At 33.6% G+C, this 26,878-nt stretch overlaps 1 protein-coding gene across 1 annotated transcript in view; it reads right to left on the bottom strand.

Moving 5' to 3' along the window:
- Positions 1-25,240, bottom strand: part of LOC100370127 (nuclear receptor ROR-beta-like) — a 40,300-nt gene extending 15,060 nt beyond the window's left edge. Inside the window, exon 1 of the mRNA XM_002739224.4 lies at positions 24,806-25,240. Within this exon, the coding sequence (XP_002739270.2) occupies positions 24,806-24,917 (112 nt within the window). The 5' untranslated portion in view covers positions 24,918-25,240. The remainder of the gene's footprint in view (positions 1-24,805) is intronic.
- Positions 25,241-26,878: the final 1,638 nt, after the last annotated feature.

The following is a 26,878-nucleotide window of genomic DNA, read 5'->3' as shown; positions in this document are numbered from 1 at the left end:
CAGCTGAAAACTTGCTCCAGTGTATTTAATTGAATCGGTTTTCATACGATCAAAATGTTTTAGAAAAGGGATTTTGACACATCTGTTGTCGTTTACTTCTACTGTTATAATGTTCCATATTCCGTAGCAGTTTGCTATAACATATTAAGAATAAATCTGAATATGCGAAGAAAGACGACTACTCACAATTTTAACCAACGATTGACAAATGTATTTTTGTTTAAATAAGAAAGGAAAGCAATGGAAAATTTAATGGTAAGAAGAATTTAATATTTTATTGTTTTATCTATTCAATTTATTATTCTATTCTACTTCTAATCATTTGTGTTCAACTCTATTTTACAATATTTTCTCCTTTTTCAACTATTCAATGTTTTATTTTATTCTGTTCTATTCTTATTATAAAATTACTTATTCTATTCTATTCTATTCTATTCTATGAGAAACACAGGCACACATTCATGAATATTCATGAATACTTTACCAGTAATGCCCCATGTTTATGGTGTTCTATACATATTCCAAGTCAATTCTTATGACCATCAATAAGAATGCAGTTTACATGAACCAAGCCACTTATAGATAAATCACAAAGTAGACAGCAATTCAATTCTTACGGTGTACTTATGTGTAATTTATATCATGATATATTTTATCTCAGTCAAACAATATTTTAACTAACACAGCATGTTTTTTTTTATATGTCTATTTTGATTCATATTTTCCCTGCATTTTAATTTTTTTAGTTTTGTTCATATGATAGGTCAGATCGAGTATGTAAAATGATTGTCAGTAGTTGTTTAGTTAGAACTAGTAATCCAAACAGCTGTTCCAGTTTGAAGTACAATAATGGTGTTCATCTTTACAACATACATTGTATACGCAGACAAAAAAAAAAAGGCAATTTATTTATTTTGTCACTCATCAACCAACTGCTGACAGACAGACTTTGTTTACCCCTCCCTCCCTATACAGTGGTATGTTCCAGCTTTTCCCAACTCCATGGTAACAATATGTAAATCTGAACAACAGAAATGTCTTTTTATTGGCTGATAAAAGTGATCTAGTGTCCAAGATGAAAGGCACGGACGGCTATGCTGAAATGTACTGCCAAGTCACACCTATAACCTTGAACACATCCGTAGTGATAAATATGAATAAAAGTCTTCTTTTACGACTTAAAATTTCTCTTTTAAACGCATTCTGTATGTATTAGCTGAGTTTTGTACTTTTCGGTAAATTACAATTTTTTTTTTTCACATTCCAATCAATTTACATGTTATTATTGCAAGTATATGTTTGTATATAGCCTGTCATATGACAGAGTGGTATTTAGTTTTGTTTTTTATATGGATTATATGAATATGACACTAGAATTGGAGCTGGTTTTTAACAAGAAGTCGAAAATATCACTTTTTACCAAAAACGACAAAAATATTCATCAAAATTAGAGAATTAAAGATATCATCACAAAATGAACAAATCTGAGAGAGGTCCACATGTAGTACTTACATATGTAATATCTAAGCAATCGGACTTGCGGTTTTTAACAAGAAGTTGTTGAAAATATAACTGTTTACCAAAAATGACAAAAATGTTCATCAAAATTAGAGAATTGAAGATATCATCACAAAATGAACAAATCTGAGAGAGGTCCACCCAAGGTACCTACATATCAAGTATCAAAGCATTCGGGCTAGCGGTTTTCAAGAAGAAGTCGAAAATAGCATTTTTGATCAAAAATGACAAAAATATTCGCTATAAATAGGACAATTGAACATATCCACACAAAATGAACAAATCTGAGAGAGAACCATCCAAGGTACCTTCCTAGAAAGTTTCACAGCTATACAGTTTGTGGTATTTATTTGCATATTATTAATATGTTTATTTCTATAATTTCTCAATTCCAACTTATATTACATTTGTACCTCTCACATGTTTATCACAAAAAGTGACTTCCATATTGAAAGGATGATGGTCGTCATGACAGCCGGGTGGCATATTTGTGTTGATAAAACACAATGATTTTTACGCAACCCACCATGTTCTGCTAACAATTAAATATGAAAAAAAAATATGCATGTGAGTTTTGATCTGGTCCATGCATGGTGCGATGACCATCGTCCTTTATAACTTTTTCCCATATATTTTTTTTTTAAATGTTGACCAATACCTCAATTTTGAAATAAACAAAAAATTCACTGAAAAATACACAAAAATTAGCAAAATACATTATTGTATTTCATAGGTTAAAGTGTCATTTTAGTGACTCATATAATTAATCTTTAACTTCACCTGAAACAAACCACATGATTATTCTTTTTCAAATAAAAAAACTCAAATTACATTATGGCTAAATAAAAAAATATATATTCCCAAATCTCCTGATAAAAAAATTGTTGCCAATTTAAACGTTAGTCATTGAACAAGATGATAATGAACAAATACAGGATGAGTCTATTGATTGTAACGCACCTACGACAGGAAATGAAACAAATTGTAGTTATTTGAATTCCTCGCTGTAACTGTAATTGAACGCATGATATACGACAACAAGTTACATCAAAACAGGATGTACTCGGCTCAATCACGTACTTCATGCATATCATAAATGTATGATTGATTAATTCAGAGAAATGTGTAACCATAGTGCAAATCTATACAGTTGCATTGTGGGTAGATATTTTGAAACATGGTTGTTTATCTGAAAACCATGATCGCAGGCATATGACATGAACTTCAATACAACTCTGAGGCCCCCAATGCAATTTCAAAAACACCCATACTTTTATTCTATATTTTTTTCTAGCTTGTCTTACATCTCATTACTTAAAGCTTTCATTGGGTCTAAAATTAAATTTACATACGTCAAACGCATTATTAAGGCATAAGGTCAAACTGAGGTCCATGTGTCATAAACTTTATAAGTAAAACAGTGCCGTGAACTGGCCAGCTTTTTATAGGTCAACACACTATTCTCCATTTAACAGCTATTAGAGAACCAAGATATTTAAAAGTACCGGGTACTTTACATGAAAATACAGAAGATACTGAGTTTTTTTTTTTTGATAACTTTATACATGGACAGGTTTGGGTCAATTCCAGAAAAACAAAAAAACAAACAATATGTACACCACAGAGGGGTCAGTTCTACCATAGACCCGCGATTAAGTAGTCCATATCCATAAATTTTAATATTGTTTTTTGAACACCCACCATTTCTAAGTTTTAAAGCAACAGTTGGCTATTTTCTATCAAATCACAACAGTTGGTGCACACAGATCTCTCCAGTTTCTCCAGTTGTTTGAATCACAGTGAACAAATGTTGTGCACCAGTAATTTAATATGTATTACCATCATAGCAGCTTGGATCTATAAATCCACCCAGTTATCTCACAGCTAGTGATTTAACACTTTAACATCAAACCTCACCAAATTGAATCTGATTGCTGAAAAAATGTATACTATTTATTGAACGAAAACAATCATAGCATTCAAGAGAAACTGGCATGAACACCATAAAAAAAATTTGGTTTTTCTGAGTTCAGAATTACCGGTAGTAGTTTTCATAATTATCAGGAACTATACGGAATATGAACATAAAGATATGATCATTTCCATGGTCCATCCCTTCATACATTCTATTAATTTTGAGCTGCTAACCTGCACACCACAGGGAAATACAAACACACCCCACCCAACTCACATACAAGTATATACAATTATTAGTGTAACTGTCAATTCTCTTTTTTGAATTGATCTAACCCCAAGAACTGTACTTTCTTTTATTGTACCTGTGACTCCATTCACCACATATACTGTGCATTCTAGTAGCAGTCAGTGTACCTGCACCCGCACACCATTTCAAAAAGTCTACTAAATACTGTGCATACTATTCCCAGTATATTGTGACCCCCCTCCCCAAACACACACACACCATTTTAAATGGTCTACCTCTGAATACTGTATATTTTATTCTCAGTGTACCTGCGACATACCTCCCTCCCCCAGCACACACACCATTTTAACTGGTCTACCTCCGAGTACTGTATATTTTATTCTCAGTGTACCTGCGACATACCCCCCTCCCTCAACACACACACCATTTTAACTGGTCTACCTCCGAGTACTGTATATTTTATTCTCAGTGTACCTGCGACATACCCCCCTCCCCCAGCACACACACCATTTTAACTGGTCTACCTCCGAGTACTGTATATTTTATTCTCAGTGTACCTGCGACATACCCCCTCCCCCAGCACACACACCATTTTAACTGGTCTACCTCCGAGTACTGTATATTTTATTCTCAGTGTACCTGCGACATACCCCCCTCCCCCAACACACACACCATTTTAACTGGTCTACCTCTGAGTAGTGTATATTCTATTAAAAGTGTACTTGCGGGGAACGACCCCACCCTACACACACACCATTTTACATTGTCGACCCTTAACTAGTATACATTCTATTATTACTCTACCTGTGAATGCACACGATATACGTACATACCAATCCATCCATGTAGCATTAAAATTGATATGTATATTAGAATTGGAATATAAATTAACATTCTGGCTTATTTCATTCACTGTGTCTTAAAGAATAAATGCTAACGGTAACTCAGATGAAGCAACCTTATTAGCCACCCAGTTCTGTGTACAACCAGTATGATGAGACATTCAACAGTGACCTACGACCTATAAACTATTTGCATAACACAGTTTTTAACAGTGAACAAGGTCAAACAGTTGTCATAGCTACAGCCACAGCGAAATTGAGAAGCCTTTTCCAACAGTCAGTCAGCTTTTTCCAGCGTATGAAATCAGAATTATACAGGCTCCGATTTGGCGACGACTGCCCATGTTCATTAAATTTAAAAATGCAATTTTAATAACAAACACAGTACCAGCATTAAAAGAGTGCCTTGGATATAGCCAAACAGTCTGCAAAATGCATTAATATGACAGACAAACATTGTATTTTACACGCGTTGTATACATCACTATGAGTCCCATATATCGAACAGAACGCAGCGCGACAACCACCGCCCTTTAAGTTGTATTGTTGGCAACATTTTGTTTAATGTCTTTTCTGGTGTTGGCTCAGCTATCAATATAAAACAACCTCAAGTTGCCATTTATCAAGTTATATGTACTTATTTTACTACAATAGATTCTGACATGCATTGCTGATTCAAATTCTGCTACAGATGTGTTCTCAACGCAACTAGCGTACGAAAAACGTATAATATGTTTGATGTTCGAAGTTTGCTCCGATGCAGTGGGAACATGAATGACAGTTTTTCTATAAATTTGGAAGTGCTTGTGTCGAAAACAAATTACAAGTGTTGTGCACACCGTAGACTGAAAAGGAATTGTTTCACATCAAATTGTTATTCTGTTCTACATTCATTTTCAAATCCTGATTCAAAAACCTGTGTGAGTATGTGCCTATTTACAAAAAAACGTACGTGCAAAGCCAATATCACAACTGTTGCCTTTTTGTATATGACACAAGTATTACCGGTACTTGATAAGTTGCAATATTAACATTATAAGATAATATTTTTTTTTAAAAAAGCCCAAAATTGGATTGATTGTAGTTTATATATAAACTTATTGCACTTACAATGTAACTGCTTTACAAAATTCAGTACCATTATTATATTAATGAGACTGATGGTTTTATTTAAACAGCTGTTTCACCTCAAAACAAGTTATATAAGCATTTGATGATGCCATAGAAGAGACATCATCAGCAACTTTTCACAATAAACAGCAAATTCTAAGTAAATAGATAAAATAATGAAAACATTAACGGCTGCTACATTAAGGGCCTGATTGACGCAAGAATAGAGCATTGAACTGTCATAAAGCCATTATGATACAAAAGATGGTCATACAGCTCTGTCACATAGTCCCGAATATGGAGTATGGTTTCTGTGACATGCATTTTATGTCAGCACTCGTACTCAATTTTCACATACATGTATGTAATACAAATAGGATCAGGGAAACAACAGTGTTGCTGGCATAACAAAATATTTAAAACAAATAAAATAATGAAAGCAAATATTAACGAAAAAAAAAATTAATAAGAAAACTTTTATTAGGAAAACTAATTACTACTGATATTACACATGAATATGTGTGAAAATGATAAATTGAATACTTTCTATTTTGTATCTTATACCAGTCCATGTCATGCTATGATATATCAACTCAAAAACAAAAACCACTTAATAGTCAAATTAAAACACAGTAAATAATTAATGACTTTACAGTATATGAAAACAATGTTACAATTTTCATAAAACAAGGGTTGTTTTTGAGATTCATAGATTTCCATTTCCTGGTGTTTAGTTGCTTCAATCAATTTGTTTATTCATTGACCATTGTGATTTCAGGGTGTATTCTCTGCTATTTCTTACAAATTGTTGAATTGCCATTTACAAGGACAGGGAGTTTACTTGAATACAGGAAATATCTGGTTCTGACTGGAAATTCAGTATGCATGTTAACATATGCTGGTGATACTGTACTCTAACTCAAAAACTATGATCTACACAAACGATTCAATATGGTCTACTGAAGGCGACACATATATTTTCAAGGCATCAAAAGGCTAAACAATATTGTCAACAGACTCATGACTGTCTGGTTGTGAAGCTGACATACCGTACTAATGCTTCGAAAATTCAATAAAAAAAAAAGACTACAAAATCGACGGAATCCCAGCAACAATCTACCTACGATAACAGAAATTTGCATATTGATTTAACTGTGAAACACTGAACAAAGAGCGGGTAAAATTAGAGAATAGCGATACACCTAAATGCCCTCAGATTGGAAGAGGTTAAGAGGTCATTTGCACCAGACATCTTCCTTTTATTTATTTTTTTATGACCGGAGAACATTACCTTTGGATAAACCCATGTTTCTGTATTTTGACAGCATAATTATTGTAAGCTTGCCCATTGAGAATTTAGATATTGAGCAACAAAGAAGAATTCAGAATAAATTAATAAATAAAAACCCATTTTCTGCCTGCTATGATCTTGTCATTGCTTGGCAACGGTTCTAAAATTATACAGTAACATATGTAAACAAAATCATTTGTGGAAATTCCGGGATAAAATTCTGCTCAAAAATGAACAAAAAGAATGAGATCATCATAATACAATAAAATATGAAATAATCACCGGCCACTAGTAGCATAGCGGTTGTCGCATCAGACTCGTGATCGGGTAGACCCAAGTTCAAATCCTACCGGGTACCAGGGTTGAACACCAAAATGGGTCGACCCCTACCCTGGGTGAGTGTGCTCAAGGGGAAGGCCAATTCCACTGGCCAAGATAGTGCATTAAATTGCCATTTGACAGAGAGATGGCCGCATAGCCCTGTTGTGTGGTCCCAAACATGAATATGACTTTCGTGGCAAAAATGTGTCAGCACTAGCACTTGCTATTTAGACATACAAAAAAAAAGTCAGGAGCGACAACAGTGACATTGAATGTCCAGAACAATCGCCTGGCACAAAGACATTTTTAAAAAAAGAAGGAAATAATCATGTACCGGTAACTACAGTAAAATCTCCTAACTTTCATTCTCACCCTAAAAAAATGTATCTATGCAATTAGTTTGTGGATCTATTGGCTTCTGAAATTCTGATTGATTACAGAATTGTGCTTTTTAGTTCTGCAAAATTTCCTCCACCCTCATATAATATTTTTTCCTGGACCTATGGTTTCTCACTAATTTAGAAAAACAATGTTGAAGGACAGTGTTAGGGATGGTGAACGAAACACATTATAATTTGCAAACGATCATCTAGACTTAAATTTTGAGGTTTTATCAGCATTCATCAGTATGTACCAGTAGTCATGGTTATGGGTTGCTATGAAATATAGGTATGCTTAATTCAACTTAGTTTTATCGTGAATGAATGTTTTATCACACATGATAGAATTTTTAGAAAGCTCAGGTCTGCCATGTTTTTCCAAAGCACCTGCAAATGAGTCCTTTGACCTAAAAGGTCAAGAATGCCATTAACAGGTAAATGTAAATTTATCAATATCTTGAAAAAAAAATATACGATACACACATCACATGCCAGAATTGAACTTGGTCAAGTTAGTTAATAAGATATCCAAAAGCCAAAATATCAGATAAAAACTGAATCTTGTAACCGCAAGAAAAAAGCAGCGGTGGTGAGCGCAGACAATTTCCCCCTCATATACCTTTCCTTTTATCTAAGAATTGGCAAAAGTAAAAACATCTACACTTCGTAATATATTACTTTCAGCTTTGAAATATGTGTTCAGTTTTATAAACTACGAATATTCAGTGCTCAGAATCAAATTTACACCGAGAACAATTTTTTTTTTTTAAATCCATTTGTAATCAATACATGGAAGTAAGAGTGTACATTACACTGGGATATTTTAGATCACATGATGTTATATATCCAGGATAAACCACCTGTATTGTATAAATTGTTCATATATTTTAATGAAACCATTCCATCTCCATAACACTGGCATCATAAACTATGAGTATCATAGTCTGGTTTCAGGGTTACAGTGACCTTCGTAATTTCAAATGTCATTTGGCGATGCAGTTTGCAAATTTGATAGATTAATCTGCCGACTGATAGTAGGAAAGACAGACAAAGATTTCACCTCTAGTAAATATAGATTGTCTAATACATTTTTTTTACATCACTATGTGTCTGAAAGCTTTACTTTACAACTGATGTTTCCTGAACATGAAAATATTAATATGCAAATTGTACAATAAAATATTCAGATATTGCATTTGTAGTTATACCGGTACTCTTTTAATAAGTTAGAAAAAAAGAATTTGTTCATCAGAGGTGAATATTTTTCTTATTACGCTCGCTAAATTATTTTTTACTGTCCTTCCCATAAACCTTTTTGGTCTAATGCGACATTTAGATAAACTGTCTTATAGAGCTCAGAATGTCAGTAAGTCACTAATGTATTCATAGTTAGTTTCTCTATTCTCTCATTAAATTCACAATCTGTACAAGAAGGGATGGAGTCACCTTGACATTCAGTGACTCAGAACGAGATGATTTATATCATCACCTCCCCTAACTCTTACAGACTTCCTCAGTACACTTTTTGAATATTAATATACTAGTATTCAAAACTTGAATTTACATATAGTGAATCATTCAACCAATACAAACGCAGACGTTTAACATAACAGAGGTCAGTGGATTATTTAACATCCCAGTTAAAAAAAAAAGAAAAAAGGTAGGGCCTATATAAAACTGCTCCATTTTAAGAGGAGGGGAGACAGTACAATAACATATGCAAAAATGGGTGTGTAAATCCAAGTCCTGTAAATTAAGAACACATTGAATGATACTAGGAAGCAAATACATGGTATCATCTTGCAATAAAGGATACATCAGGTTTTAGCATTTACAGTACAGTCCAAGCATAACTTAACATTTAAGTCTGCTTAACCCTTTCACCACCAGTTTCCTCTTTTTTAGCACAAGTTTACAATTTATTTATAGTCTGCACTTTCCTTCAGAAGTTTGGAAAAAAAATAGCCAAATTTTGTTTTAGTAAAAACTGAACATTGACTCAAATTTTGTCTGTTGGCTCCAAAATTAAGAAAAAAAGTGCTGAAAAATTTGAAAGTCTTTTGGTGAAAAGGTTAAAGCAATCTTAGCTAGCTCTCAAACCTAATATATACGTGCGGGAATTGAGTCCCAATCGACGACGCTAATAACGAAAGGGCTCATGGGTAGACGCCTGTTTGTAAACAATGACAGGCTATGGCCATTTGACGCATGCGCAGGTGATGACAACCCCGCTTTAAGTTCTGCCCAGACTGTATTGTTATTGTGTAATCAGAGAAATCATTTTGTGTTGCCATTGAAAATCAAAGAGAGCTTAGAAAGAACTCCCGTGTGCTGAGAGTATTGAAGACACATTAAAAATTAATTCAAAATTACTTGTACATGAGATATTGATGGAAAAGCTGAAAACTAATTATGTAAATCAGGTAACTATATGAACAGAACAGAACAAAAAAATTATTAATTATTATGCTAATTAGAGAATTAATATTAATCAAAATTAATCAGGCCTGTCTATTATCCTAGAGCATTTATGTACCAAATTTTATTCAAATGTGATGATCAGTAATTGAGATGTCAGTGTTAATTAATTATGTTAATTAGGTGATTAATAAGCATAAATATTTACCAAAAACTAATTGGGTTTCTGCATAGTTCTCTGTAAAAGTTTCATTAAAATCCAATTTGTGGTTCTTTATATATCAGTGGAACATTATGCAAATTAGGTAATTAATATCCAATTAAAACTAATCAGGTGTCTGCATAATCCTAGAAGATCTATGTAGCAAGTCTCATTGAAATATGATGATTACTGCTTGATATACCAAAAGCTGAAAATTAATTAATTATGCAAATTAGGTAATTAATATGTACTCATATTACCCTAAAAACTATCAGGTCTGTGCAGTGTCCTATGACATCTATGTACCAAATTTCATTGAAATGTGATGATTACTACTTGAAATATCAAAAGCTGAAAATTAATTAATTATGTTAATTAGGTAATTATTATGTACTCGTATTACCCTAAAAACTATCAGGTCTGTGCAGTGTCCTACGACATCTATGTACCAAGTGTCATTGACATGTGATGATTACTACTTGAAATATCAAAAGCTGAAAATTAATTAATTATGCAAATTAGGTAATTAATATATGTTGATATTACCCTAAAAACTATCAGGTCTGTGCAGTGTCCTATGACATCTATGTACCAAGTTTTATTGAAATGTGATGATTAGTACTTGAGATATCAGTGGAAAAGCCGAAATTTGATTAATCATTATGCAAATTAGGTAATTAATATTGCACAGATTTTTACCCAAAACTAATCAAATCTGCGCATTAGTTTGGAGCATCTGCGTGCCAAGTTTCATCAAAATCCAATGAGTGGTTCTTTAGATATCAGTGGAACAGTCATGGAACAGCTAAAAATCAGCTAATTATCATGCAAATTAGGTAATTAATATGCATGGATTTTTACCAAAACCTAATCAAATCTGCGCATTGGCCCAGAGCATCTATGCACCAAGTTTCATCAAAAACTGATGTATGGTTCTTGAGATATCAGTGGAACAGACGGACACACATACACACACACATACAGACACACTAACTGCAAAGACTCCCTTTTTGTGCTTCGCACACGGGAGTCAAAAACAAGTCATTTAATATTATATACCCTAGTAGTCTCTGTTGGTAATTTTCAAAGTGATCTACTCTATCGGACTTATAAACACCAGATATCCCAAAGGAAAGGCTGGATCATTTGTGAAAAGAAACATTTTCAAGCAATTGCAGATAAAAGTAATAATGTATCTATTGAGATTACTGTGGTTAGTATGATGGTAGATTATGTCGCTTTGATGCAATTCTTGCTAATGGTACACTGGTAGATAAAGTACATTCACATCTTTATTATCTATTATAACTTACACTAATAATGGGGGGCTAATGGGGGATAGCTGGTACAGGTTACAGGAAATAAAATAGGCATTTTATGTTTTTACAGGAAATAAAATAAAAGTTCCTTTTACAGTAAAAAATTGTTTTTTTTTACACTTTACAGATAAAGCAAATTCCTAATTAAATTTTTATAATATATTTGGTAATCTGTGTTTAAGAATCAAAATTGGAAATTGCGTATGAATTGCGACATCTAATGTGCTTTATACGCTTACAAAAAATAAGATCTTTGTACAAAGTACAGACAGAATCGAAGAAAGCTTAGAAAGAACTCCCGTGTGCTGAGAGTATTGAAGACACATTAAAAATTAATTCAAAATTAATTCAAAATTACTTGTACTTGAGATATTGATGGAATAGCTGAAAACTAATTATGTAAATCAGGTAACTGATATGAACAGATTTAAGTGTAAAACTAATAAGGTCTGCACAATGTACCAAGTTTCATTGAAATGTGATTAGAACCCAAAAAATATTGATTATTATGCTAATTAGAGAGTTAATATGAACAGATTTTAACCCAAAATTAATCAGGCTATCTATTGTCCTAGAGCATTTATGTACCAAGTTTTATTCAAATGTGATGATCAATACTTGAGATATCAGTATTAATTAATTATGTTAATTAAGTGATTAAGAAGCATACATATTTACCAAAAACTAATATGGTGTATAGTCTTAGGTTCATTGAAATGTGATGGGTACTCTTTAACAGTTTCATTGAAATCCAATGAGTGGTTTGTAGACATCAGTGCAACAGCCATAGAACAGCAAAAAATTAACTAATTATGCAAATTAGGTAATTAATAGGCACAATTATTTATCCCAAAATTAATCAGGTCTCTGCATAGTCCTAGAAAATGTTGCAAGTCTCATTGAAATGTGATGATTAGTACTTGAGATATCAGGTGAAAAGCTGAAAATCAACTAATTATGCTAATAAGGTAAGTAATATGCACAAATATTACCCAAAAACTAATTAGGTCTCTGCACAGTCCTCAAGTAACTATGTACCAAGTTTCATTGAAATGTGATCATTACTACTCGAAATATCAAAAGCTGAAAATTAATTAATTATGCAAATTAGGTAATTAATATGTACTGATATTACCCTAAACACTACCAGGTCTGTGCAGTGTCATATGACATCTATGTACCAAGTTTTATTGAAATGTTATGATTAGTACTTGAGATATCAGTGGAAAAGCCGAAAATTGATTAATCATTATGTAAATTAGGTAATTAATAATATTAACAGATTTTTACCCAAAACTAATCAAATCTGCGCATTAGTTCAGAGCATCCATGTGCCAAGTTTCATTGAAATCCAATGAGTGGTTCTTCAAATATCAGTGGAACAGTCATGGAACAGCTTGAAATCAGTTAATTATCATTCAAATTAGATAATTAATATTCATAGATTTTTACCCAAAACTAATCAAATCTGCGCACTAGTTCAGAGCATCCATGTGCCAAGTTTCATCAAAATCCAATGAGTGGTTCTTCAGATATCAGTGGAACAGTCTTGGAACAGCTAAAAATCAGCTAATTATCATGCAAATTAGGTAATTAATATTCATAGATTTTTACCAAAACCTAATCAACTCTGCGCATTATCCCAGAGCATCTATGTACCAAGTTTCACCAAAATTTGATTAGTGGTTCTTGAGATAACGATGGAACAAAAAAAGTGACATACATACATACATACATACAGACATACAGACATACAGACAGGGTAACTGCAAAGACTCCCTTTTGTGCTTCGCACACGGGAGTCAAAAATATAACTGAATAGATTTTACACCTTGCCCATGTCTATGAATTTACGTTTTTATTTATTTATTTAAATTACATTATTACGATAATTAAAAGCAATTGATTACAGCTTACGAAAATACCCATTGCCTCAATAATGACAGACATGATAAAAATTGAGCATCTTCACCTGAGGGATTCCTTCCTTTACTCTGCAATTGAAGTTTATCAAGCATTACTAGCACTAAAATGGCTGCCATTTGTCCATCTTGAATCAGAATGTGAAACAAATGCGTGTGCATACACGTGATGTATGTGTGGAATTTGAACATGATCAGACCAGCCACATCAGAGACACCTCAAAACAGTATTCAGTAACAGTAGACAGCCATTCTAAATTCAATCAGGAAAAACAAAATAACATGCATCAAGGTTACATGATGTACATGCACATTTTGAATGGAATCCAACCATGCACGACTGAGATACAGTTATTGAAGGACAGAAATGATTGGTTTGATTCCATTTGTATCACCTAAAAAGGCATGATTTGATCAAATGATAGAAGAAAATCAATGTACATAATATACAACTCATGTAAAATACAACATAATATACAACATGCCATACATGGTAGTGTGGTAAGTTTGAATTGGTCAATCATTTCTTGAGAAATGACCCCGAACTAATGGAACCCAAATAAATAGCACTCAATTCTGGAATAAAAAATTAAGACAACCAACATTTTGGAGAATCCAACAGGTATATGGCTGCAATCAATCAAAAATAAATAAATAATGAAAGAAAATTGCAAAACGATTTCATGATAAATTTGATTGCTTGGGATGAAACCTCAGCAACTGTTCGTACAACATATAATGACATCATGCTAAATAATAACTTCTGAAAAAGGAAACAAAATAGTTGTATAGCAAAACTAACAAGAATTCTGTGTTAATAGCAATTGCTTCTTATTGAATTCTGATTTTGTGATCAGGTCATTTTCAGATTGCCGACAGAAAAAAACTATGTGCGATTTTGTGACTTGATGGAGACTCCCTAAGATGCTGATAACTCCTTCAAAAATGACTCCTCAGAAATGCTAGTTATTTTTTTTGTCTATAAACTTTCAACTTTGATTACTTGATATGTCAAAGACAATACAACTTTAAAATAGATGTAGACATAGACAGTTGAAGGATATATTGTCTACTACATGTAATATCCACTATGTTTAATCCCGGTTTATGGAAAACTATAAACACGCCTTGTGTAAGTGTACTTTTTATATTGATTAAGGCAGAATATGCTACCTGCACGTTTTTTGTGCATAGTGGTGACAATATTTTATGTCAAAATCTGTATGGTTTTAGTATTAGCAAATATATGCGAATTTTTGTTTGTTCACTGTCAATCTGAAATTTCATCAATGATTCCTATATGCCTCATTGAAGTAACATCAAATGTGTGATAAGTACTTTTTTTTCAAAACATTATCATTTTTTCACGCTACTGTATGTCACTGATGAAATTTTGAGATACAGCTTTGCTTTTCCAGATCTTAGTTGCCTAAGGATGGATTTTTGGTACATACATTGGTCACTGTATGACATTGCATGCTCTTTTGTTTTTGAATCGGATTCAAAGTGGCCAACTGACAGTCATTTTGTTTCAATGAATGCTGTTCTGGGGCCATATCTCAGACATGCCTTCACCAACATTTGAATTTTATACACACACGTACAGCATGCATTACGTCTCACATATGCACAAACGTTCATTTGACGATCCAATTCAAGACCGTCCAATGGCGTCCATTTATCAACAAATCCATCAAATTCAAGCCTTTCTATCATTTCAGAACTGGCGGTGTATTGGAAATGTAGAGAAACATACAATACACTCTTTGCTTGAAATGTTGAAAATATATATATATGTATAGAAAGAGCATTGTTGTAATTATTGAGTTTACAGTGTACGAGATTCAGCTATGCATTGTTTAAAATGATACAGCTGTGAATCCTGATCTCCATGGTAACAGATTAGAAAAATAACTGGTAATTATCAGTATCATTTAAAGTAAAACAATAAATTTTGAACCAACTTGGAGAATTAGGAAACAAATATGCCCTGATTTTACAAAATGCTTTTCTTACACCATACAAAAAATAAAAAGAATTGGTGTGAGAATAAAATATTATTAAATATGGAGGATCATATGAATGACTCACTATTACAATAATCATTGACTACCGGCATATACGAGAGGTTGAGGTATTTCACTCCCAGTCACAATTTTAAAATAGTAACTCAACAGCAGGGCAATATTATTTTTTTATTCATTGTGTTATTATTTTAGATGCAACAATTTTTCAGTTTTATGGCTCAAAGTAATAATCGCTAATAATGGACATGCATATGTTCCAGAAATTATTTGCGATAAATACAAGCTGTTATTTTATCTTCTCAACTATCCCATGAAAACAAGCATTATATTCTGTCTAATTTGCATATAGTTAGCATATATGTAATTTGCTTATAGTTATTGTATCAATAGAAAAAAAGTGACAATTGAACTACCTATGTCTTAGATACACTGCAAAACTATATTGAGATATTTTCACAAATAAATAAAACTACTTAGCAAAAATTTAACAAGAAATACACGACATGGCTGGGTCCAACAATGTATACATTTAGTGGTTTCTATTTTCATTAAATTAACAAAATCATAACACTATTTCATTCATCAGACTGTGAAAAAAAACATCAACAAAGTTTGCAGTGAATCAACACAATGTCAGCCTATATTAGGTTTTATTTAGCTTTGTGTGTTGTGTGGTGTTATATATCTCATATGCAATTAGCTTTTAATTCCAACCTTGACCATAAAAATGTCAAGGTAAACTAGAACAAAGTATGACTGTTACACTATTCAGTAGCCCCAGACAAACATGCCAGACATGTATTATGTATGTCAGCTGTTCTTAACTGGCAGAACAACGCATCTGACAACCAAGTCACCTATCTTAAAGGGACAGTGTTTGTCATGACTTAAGATGTGCTTGCTTCGAAGGATGGTCTATCCGACTAGAATATTTACAGACATAGCAAAGATTTTTTTTTTTCTGTATGTATATATTTTAAATGGGCGACTGATATTTTTTATGAATGCTAAAAGCTGTCATTTTTTTTAAAGGGCGGCAGTCGTCGTGCCACATCCTGTTCGATATGGGACTCATAGCGATGTATACAACGCGTGTAAAATACATTGTTTATTTACATGAAATTCGAACACGTGCTGCGCTACAACCACCGCGCTTCAATTGATATGCAACGATTTTAAACTTTAGAAGGCCACATTTATAACCAAGATACCATTGAAAATGAATTTCATTTTGTGGTGGAGTGTCCCAAATACAGTAATAGACGCAGTATTCTATTCAATACAGCGGCTGATGTGATTGACTCCTTTCACAACCTGCCTCCTGAAGAACAGTTCACTGCACTGTTAAATAATGGTAGTATTGTCATCCAGGTAGCACAGTATATCAACAAGTGCTTTGAAATTAGACAACAAATTTTGCATTAATTGAAGGAGTTGTTTTATTATATTTTTTTCATTAATATTCTGTTTTTGTAGATTAGTTTATTTTTATATTTTTTATTACTTCCTCAAAATATATATGGTAACCATTAAAAGCTATTTCTGTTTTCTATTAGAGCTGTGTAGTTATATATAGAGTAGAAAATCAGAAGAATACACAGATTAGTAATTATTAGGTAATAACAGTAAATACAAACACTCCTGAATTACAGTAGACACTAAAAGCACAAATGGGTAATCTTGAAATGTTTTAAATTAATATTCTTTTTTATAAAATTCAAATTCAGTCCTTTCTTTAATCATTCAAGTCCGTCATTTAAAATAAAAAAAAATTAAATAAGTTTAGGAGTGGCTATTATTATCAATCAAACTATAGGATTCCATTATTATTTACTTTTAGATTAAGTTCAAGGTCAAAACTGAGATGCATGTGCTTGCACATTAGTTATCCATTAGGTCTCAAAATTCTACATTTATTAAAACATTGAGACAAACGCGTGTATTTTTCAAAAACTGTTACTGTAAAATTGGTATTAGAAGCCACGGTTTCTATTAAAATATAACAGAGGGAATGTGGCTTCTATTGGAGCATCTACACATATGAGAAATAATGAATTTTTGGTTCTCAGTTGTTCAAAACAAATGTGTGTGTCAGACTTCTATTAGAGATGTGGCTTCTAATACAGATTTTACTGTACTACATTTATAAACCAAATTATTTTATAAAGCACTCAGAAAGCTGAAGAAATAAATTACGATGAGAATTCTGTACAAAACAGACCTGTTAAAATTTTTTTTTTTTTTGAAAGTGCCTGTATTGATTTATGGGAATAAATTTTGTTTTTTACAGTACCGGTAAGTAATATTTTAATGATTTCACAGTATACAAAATGTATAACAAGAAAGTCATCAGTGATTGGTTCGACCAGTTTATGATGATGGGAGGGTGGGGTATAGAAGTAATAGGAGGGGGTATACGGATAGTCACTTTATAATAATGTAATTCAGAATTGGCAATAAGTAAATGGTCAACACACTTGTAGTGTGCAAATAATGTTGAGCCAGGTTATTGACCATTTCAGTCAAGAGTGCTTGTTGCTAGAAGGGAAGAGGTCAACAACAGCCATTACTGAAGAACATATTCAAATTTTAATTTTCTTTGGTTATGACTATGTACACCTCATATGCACCACTATTAATAATCCACACTATCAAAATTAGAGGTAATTATGACATTATAGCTTGACACATTAATGTAAACCTGTATTCAAAAGTAAATTCATTCAACCCCCCCCCCCCCCCCCAGATTTAACCAAATTTGTTTAATTCTGATTGTGGTGATTTATAACAACGGTAATGAATCGGCAAAATGGTTTCAAAAAGGGTGATAGACGTGATAATTATCTTGTCATATATTCTTCTCCCCATCCAATATGGCAATGTGGGGGATTCATTATTGTTTAAATAAATACAATTTTTGGTTAATATGCATTTCTATTAGAGATATTTTTCTAATACAGCAAATATGGTAGGTATATGTACAGTCAGCACTTGCATAGAAGAAGCAGTATACTAGTTGTGAGTCCACATGACATGCACTGCTCATTTTTTGTTTTCAATAACACACGTAGGCAATAATCTTTTGGGAATTGTGCAGATGTGAAACAAAGTTAAATATTTGAAATAAATAAAGTCACTTGTAGTTTGTTTTATTATTTTATTGTTTTGTATTTAAAATTGCACATAGAATGTTAGAGTAACAACACAATCATATGCTAACACTGTCAAACTGTAGTAAGCCTTAAGTGATCATGACCGACTATGAAACTATGCATAGTAGGCAAAGGAAAAGGCTATATTATGGCAAACGCATCTTTTCAAGAATGCATGAAGATTTTAAAGTTTCACGATTCACCAATAAATTGAGCACAATCGTTTTTAAGTAGTATCGAAAGACAGGCAGTGAATCTCTGAAACTGCACCATGGAATTGTGGGATACCTAAATGTTGTTATATACTATTTCAATATTTGCCATTAAAATAAATAAATTTGTTGTAAGAATTATCATAATAAAGCTGGTGGACTATCAAATAACAACAACAAGTTGGCACCCAGCTGAGAACATCACTGGGCACCAATCTTAATTTTTTTTTTTCAAAATCATTGTTGTTGTAACAATACACTCACCAGATCATTTGTTCTCATAGTCATAATACACCATGATGTTAGTTGCCATAAAAACAGAAACCAAGTGTAAAGGACACTATGGTAAACCTGTGATGTCACAAGGTACCTCTAGGCAGTGCTTTTGTAGAGAGACTATAAAAATAAAAAGATCGGATTTTATTACAAGGTTTTATTTTATTATAAAATGAGTCCAAAAGTAAAAAGAAATTCTCATAAAAAGCAATTTTGAGTTGAAAGTCATTTGCAACATCTAGGAGGAGACAGTATCTAGGTCAAACAGTGCATTTAGGCCTCACATCAATTAAGGCAGTATGTGCAAATGTTAGATTTTTAATTTAAGGGATGGACCATTTACAAGCGTGGAGAGGGCTTGAGAGATTCAAGGAATACAAAACGTTTTCAAATATGACATACATATAATCAGTATAATGATAAAAAGTGAGAAAAAATAATTAAGCTTCCATTTCCAGTCAATATACTGATGTACCATATGAGCAGTTGTTCACAAATGAACTCTGACCTGCTACGCACCTTTCAAAAATTATTTCATAATTCAAGCATTATCATGACCATCCAGAGATGTACCAAATAGACAATTGTTCACAAATGACCTTAGACCTATGCATAATTAAAAAATTAGCCTACATTTATATTTCATAATTCAAACGTTTTCATGAACATTCAGGAATTGATTCAAATGACGTCCATATTAACACAGCCGGTACAGTCTGTCTAGACACGTATATTGACTGGCTTTCTCTGTGATGATGCAATATTCACAAGATAATAGACATTTGCTTTCATTTATTTGGGCTCTCTCTGTTTACTCAGCTGCTATGAGGCAGAGTGAGAAAAGGAGAAGTGTTGATTGACGTTAAACGGTTTAATATACACCTTTGGTCAGCAGAAAGTGTGTTAGGAAGTGTCAGGAAGACATTCTTCTGCACAAGCTTCAAGTTCTGTACTGATTATGTTGTTTTTGTAATGCAGCAACTAGAAACTCAATACTATACAATAAAGGAATTACTGTTTAGCATTAATTAAAACTAGTCTACTCTTACTCTTTAGTATTAATTAAATATGGATAAAGTTCCTAAAAGTGACATTATATGTACGGTAAAATCAATAACAACCACATCATATTCTACATGCAATCAAATATCTCAAACAATATTCTGCAGGCAATGAACCCACTGGAAATGTCAACTATAGACAGCCCCCAGGGTCCAAATAATTTAAATTCTGACGAACACGGCCTAAAACGATGAATTTAAATAATGAAATGACCCAATATAAATTTTCAGTTAGTCGCATAAGCATACGCTCTTGTTCTTTAATCCATATGTACGTGTTTGTGTGCACGTGGTTAGAATTATAAAACCTCTGTATTACTGGAATGTACAATGCAGCAAGAATACGTTTCCTCATTTGCATGGTGTACCAACGCAATATTGTATATGCCAATTGTTATAAAAATAACTATCTTAGTGCTTAGAACTCATGGAAAGGGAAGGTAAACCTATATACGGGTAAATACTTTCAAATGCCAGTAGAACACAAATAAATCTGCATGTTTTTTATTATGTAAATGCATACCTAGGTAGGTGGGATTGCAGTTTACACTGGATGAAAAATCGTTCAAGGATTTGTAAAAATCAATATGGGTGTACATTTTAATGGACATATATGTGCCAAACATTGTTAAAAACATAACAGCGACTATACACCAATTCACAAACATTCATTGTCTGCAGACTGTGGGTGTGCAGTTGTTTTTAATAGACAGATCTGTACACACATACATGTACGATGTAATCATAGCATGAACAAACCTCTACCGTACTATGCAGTCTATCAGGCGGAACAATTCCACTGTAAGTCTGTCTTTGAATATAGAGCTAGTATATTAAATCATCTAGCATGAAATATCGGCAAAACAAAAAGTGCTAGGATGAGTTTTCTAAATTTAATTGTTTATCATATTTAAAAGTAATTAGAGCATTATCTCCAGAGAGAATACCAACGTCAATCTAGGCACCCTGTCAGAGAAAATCTGGTTTACAATTTTGGAGCAAATGGCATCCATGACAAACATCCATAAAGAAAAACAGCATTGGTTGCAACTGTGGTTGCTATGAGTGGACCTCAAAATTTGTTACTGACAAATATACCCACCAGTATCCTTCAAACCTTAAGCATTTTATCTGCTACTAGTGTGGTCAAGGCTGCTAGAGCATGTTGTCATGCCAACAAGAATATACTTTTACATATACTCACTTTGACATATACTCGACTGTTTCCAACAGAATTGGGTATAGCGAAAAGGAACAAACACTCAAAACCCTGATAATGACTTTTTTCATAACAAATTTTGATCTCAAAAAATTTATCAACAAATTACAAACATTATCCATTTTCAAGGGAATGGGATTTTATAAACACTGCTGATTGATAGATGATGGATCAGTGCAGGTAACTGGGGTTTCACTATAAAACATGTACATAATTCACTTACACTGAATCTCACCTAAAGTACGAACTATTTATACAAAAATGTATAAAACATTCACTTTGTGTTATTTTTCAAATCTGCTTTCATTGCCTAGAGAAGCCCTTTGGTGATGCTCATTACCCATAATTCCCATCGGTTCACAATTTACATGTACAATGTATGTGAAAGATTGTCTCCATATAATACAAAACGATTCTAACTACCGGTAATAGTTTGCAGATATATATTTTTAATATTACTGTAGTATTGCCATTACAATTTGATATAGAATGTTTTAAATTTTAAAACATTTTCATTTTCAGTTAGCAGGAAAACTGACATGATGGGTCAAAATCCACACTGATAGTTGTAGGATTATAAATAGGAGGGTGTCTTTCACTAAGGCATCAATCAATATGATTTGTCAAGTTATTATGAATGGTACACTGTCATTTAAAATTTATAAAGGTTTATAAATGTTTAATAGAAATGAATGATTTTACACCACGTTTCATAAAAGCGTAAATTTGTTTTACGAACATGTATAATTTGTAAATCATTTATGCTGCTTAATTTAAATCCAAAGAAGATGCTTGGTAATGCCATTACCCATGAGCCTTTGCAGGTTGTATTCAATCATAGGCAGATTTACTGCCATGAATGCAAAAGATAGATCAAATCAAATCAAATTTGTTTAAAACTGCAGTGGAGTTCTATATGGGCAGTATTCACCCGTCAATTTGGTTTCCACCATTACTTGGAATTTTTTGTGGATTTATAAATATATTTACTATCTTATACTAAAATATGATATTTAGAGTACTGAGAAAATTCCACTTATGGTCTGGTTAGACTTAAAATACACCACAAATATTCACTTTTGAGATATAATTTTTGATATGTGTAGATTCTTGGATATTTTATCTTCGTCGTCCTGTACTTCGTTTAGTAATTCAAACTTGCCAGTTTGTGTAAAAAGAGTGAGTTTCGGGATTTCAATGCCTTTGCTTCATTATTTGCTGAGGGATGGCCGCTTAGGTACTAGTATGTGCTCTGTAACTTGCAGCAAATGATTCATGCCTACATGAAACAGAGTGTAGGGTGAAATCTGATGTATGTAAGCCACATATTATTTATGAAAAGGTGGGAACACTGTTGAGATACCCTTTAAAACTAGCATGGTGATGCAGGAATCACTTGACAGGTATTCAGTCGTCCATGGGGTTAATTAGTGATGACATCAATATTTCACTTCAGTGCTAATTTTAGTACAAAACATTTTATAAATTAAAAACTCTCAATTAGGCTAATTAAATCACAAAAGATGCAAACAGATGAGTGACCTCGAGGTGTGAACAATTAAACCATACACTTTAGTGAGTTTCTTTGTTTTGATGGTGATTATAAAAGAAAATATGTTATACATGTATCACGATAACACCATGGAAGTAAAAAAAAATTACACCATGGAAGTGAGAAATACATTACAACATGGATGTGAGAAATACATTACACCATGGATGTGAGAAATACATTACACCATGGAGGTAAAAGATACATTACACCATTGACTTACTGAAAAAAAATCAACTATGGATGATATTACTCACTTTTGTTTGTCAGTAAATTAAGGTCAAACACTCAACTGGTTTATGGCGTTCTAGAGTGTCCGTGTTTATGCCGTAACCTGGATATTGGTACGTGAGATCAATGTAATGAAATCTCTGAATGTATGACAAAACAACTACAAATTAAGCTATGCTTATTCACAGCAGCAACATGATTGGCTGAAATTCCTCACTTTGTGACAGTCATGGTAAGAATTAGTTAAATCATAGTTGCTTGACCTTCATGTGACTGAGAAGTAACAAGTACTTATATTATTATTATGTAATAGCTTTAATTTCTTGTTTTCCCTTCTCAATCAACACGTTTACAAGAATCGAAAAAACAGTATTGAATACAAGTGTTATTGCAAGCACTAGTTATTCTGGTTAAGTACTTACCAGGGTAATCATTTTTTTTTCTGGGTTAAGTACACAAGTTACGGCTGTAACTGTTACTGTGTATTTTAATCACGTAAAATCTTCATAGTATACATATTCTATATTATTGTTTTATGTATCACTGTAATACTAAAGACTGAACACAAATAAATATTGACTTCTAAAACTATACTGTAAAAAACTATATTTTCACTTGGAATTTTTTTAAATAGAATGCAGCGACAATACATTTTTTCCTATACTTTAAATTAAATTTGTAAAAAATCAGTGAAAATAAACAGCAAATTAATGTAAAGTAATAATATGCATGTGTTAACACCTGACACCCATCCACCCACCCCCCTCCCCTTTGAAAGTGCCCTTGTCAGCGCCGTCGATAGTTCGTTTTCACAAACTCTTCATAAAGGCGGCCAAGTACTGAAGGCCCAATCAACAACCTAAACGCTGACGTAACTTTCTCAGAAATTCGGTCACGACATCACTTCCGTGTTGTGTTTGCCGACATGGCGGAAGATATGAGCAGTGAGTCATTCTGGGGAGTAATACGCCAAAAATCATTGTATGTAAATTATACAGTTGTTATATTGTAAAAGTTAAGTACACAAACAATACACAAGTCTTTGGACCCAGTGAGTAAAAGGAAAATACATTCACAAAGAAAGGAACAAATGAAAAAACGGAGCACCAGACAACGAAATTGCAGAACAATAAACCAGTGTTCAGTGTGTTTGTGTGACAGTCGTAGAATCAAAATCAGAACAGAAAGACATGATTTCCACTGAACACGGAATTATTGACCAGAAGCTCAATATGCCTTTCCATGTGAACAAATGGAACACCGTGGCAGTGGGCGACATGGTCGATGTCACTCAAATAAATTACTCCAGTACGTTTGATCGGTGACCAATCAGGAGTGGTTGGTCTGCAAAAAAATAACTTGGACGAACTACGTCATTCTCATAAAAAATGGCATGAACATAATATTGCAAGAAATCAAATATGCAATTCAATGTGCAAAGCAGACCGAAATAAAATCGACCTCCTTTGTCTTTGATCAAGGTCATATGCATGGTGGCTAGTTGTTATCGTATACTAGTATACTTGGTACGTCGCATTTCAGTCTAAAAGAATGTAGGTTGGTGAACAACAATCGGTCGTTTACTCACCAATGCGATTACTGGGCTGTGCTTTACACGACAGGGCTGCCTTTCCATTCGGGTTAGAAACAGGCAACTGAACATGGTCCATGGTGCTAGATTCCATTTCGCAGTGGTCCATTTCTGTAAAGGCTCGGAACGCAACCGCACCACTTCTCTCACTCGAAGCGATCAGAGCAGTCTGTCTGAGTGGCGGCTACAGTACACAGCAACTACGCACGGTCTCCGTTTTTTCTCGCTACAGTAGATTCCTTTCCAGTAAAAACCGCCCTTCTTGCTTTGGATCAAGTTGAAAGTCGTGAAGACAATTTTCTGTGAATGGAAAATTGCTGTGTGTATCCCAATAACTCCGCAAACGATGTGAAATTGTACGCAGACACTCAGCTATGGTCGACCTATAACTATGCTGACCTAGATTGGGTGCTGGCTAATGGCGGATCGCCGATATCTGAGGTCACTCACCTAAATGATGGTCATGTGACAAATTGCGGTTAATCATATTATCCGCGTGCTTCCGATAAAATCGATTAGTAAAAATATCCCACTAATTCTCGTCTAATTCTCGTTTTCTTTTTGTTTTGTTTTCTACAGAACACGCTCCTGTAAACATATATGCAACTCATGTTTTCTAATGCCAACAACCCCTTTCACATAAAATGGACTCTCCCTGTGGCGAGACGGTGGATTCAACGCGCAGTGATGACGTCAAACCCATCATTCAAAACCTGAGATCAGGTGAGAGAAAAAAAAAAACGTGATCAACCCTTTCAACAACACCGCATAAATCCTCAAAATTAATATGAACATCATAAATTGTACACTGAAATAAACCCCCGAGCCTTGACTCGTGTTGGGCGAAATTTCAACCGTGAAATTTGGGAGGGGATGGGACATACATCGATTTTCAATAATAGTAATAATTTTATTAACACGTAACATTCCTCGGAAGTGGTGAAAAGGATTACAATTAAAATGAATAACAAATAAAAAAAAAATATACAACTTACAGGAACATAACGTACTATGTACTCGTGGAGGAGTAATTTTAAACTACTACAAACTTCATTTCGGTATTTCAACCAAAATTGTTTTTTTTTTGTTTTTGTTTTTTTAATAATATTATTTCTAGATTTAACAAAAAGATATTAATATGATTTTATTAGGAGTTGACCCATCTTAAATCTATTTAATTGTTTTTCACCCCCAGATTTCAAGCTCCCAGCAGCGCGCCCTCAGGTGACGTTTTGTAGGTTTTTTCTTACTATCGAGCCCGTCGATTTTTTTTCTACCCCCAGATTTCAAATGGATTAAACCAAAAGTGTGGAATAGTACGAATGCGTTGCGTGGTACCGATCTTAGCCACTAGCAGTACGCCCTCAGACGAGCTAGGGGAAAACTATTTTTAAAAACCACTGGCACTGAATGTACTACTAGTATCATCCGGGGCGGAGCTACGTCCCAAGACGTTCCACGTTGCTACGACGCGCACCACTGTACATGCATTTCTATGGGCTCTGTGCGCGCTGCTGTAGAACGCCGGTCGAGCAACTTTGAAGTAATCCTGAACAACCAAATTTATATATGTTACACACGTAGGGCTAATCTTGTTACACTGTTCAGAGGAGTCTCAACAATCATCCCAAAGTACCGTTTTCTGCGAGTTTTGGGCCTTTGTTTTCACCGCCGCGGGTTGCCAGGCGGTGAAAATGCCCGGATGTCTGCCCCCGAGGATACACTGTAAATCGTGAATAGAATTAAATGTGTTATGTAGGCGTGTGTCATATTTGTAAAGCGTTGACGGCCATTTTAGAGGTTTCAGATGGACTGAATTTTACATGGAAATTGACACATTGTTCTGCACAAACAAAGTTAATTATTTATCGAAGACACGTGGCGACAGGTGGGGCCCCCGATTTATATCGCGGCCAATGACCGGTTACAACTTGAACGCCTACATAGCCTTTATCAGGATCTCGCGCGGAGACGTAAACAAGTGACGTCACAAATAATCATGAATAACTATGAGCATGTCTTTTTGTGAGCAGAGCTGTACGAGGTTTTGAATTGATATCTAGTTTAGTA

Source organism: Saccoglossus kowalevskii, chromosome 1 (genome assembly GCF_978046115.1).
Source record: "Saccoglossus kowalevskii chromosome 1, keSacKowa6.1, whole genome shotgun sequence".
Classification (NCBI taxonomy): domain Eukaryota; kingdom Metazoa; phylum Hemichordata; class Enteropneusta; family Harrimaniidae; genus Saccoglossus; species Saccoglossus kowalevskii.
Note: the sequence above shows the minus strand (reverse complement) of the source record. Positions and strands in the feature narration are given on the sequence as shown.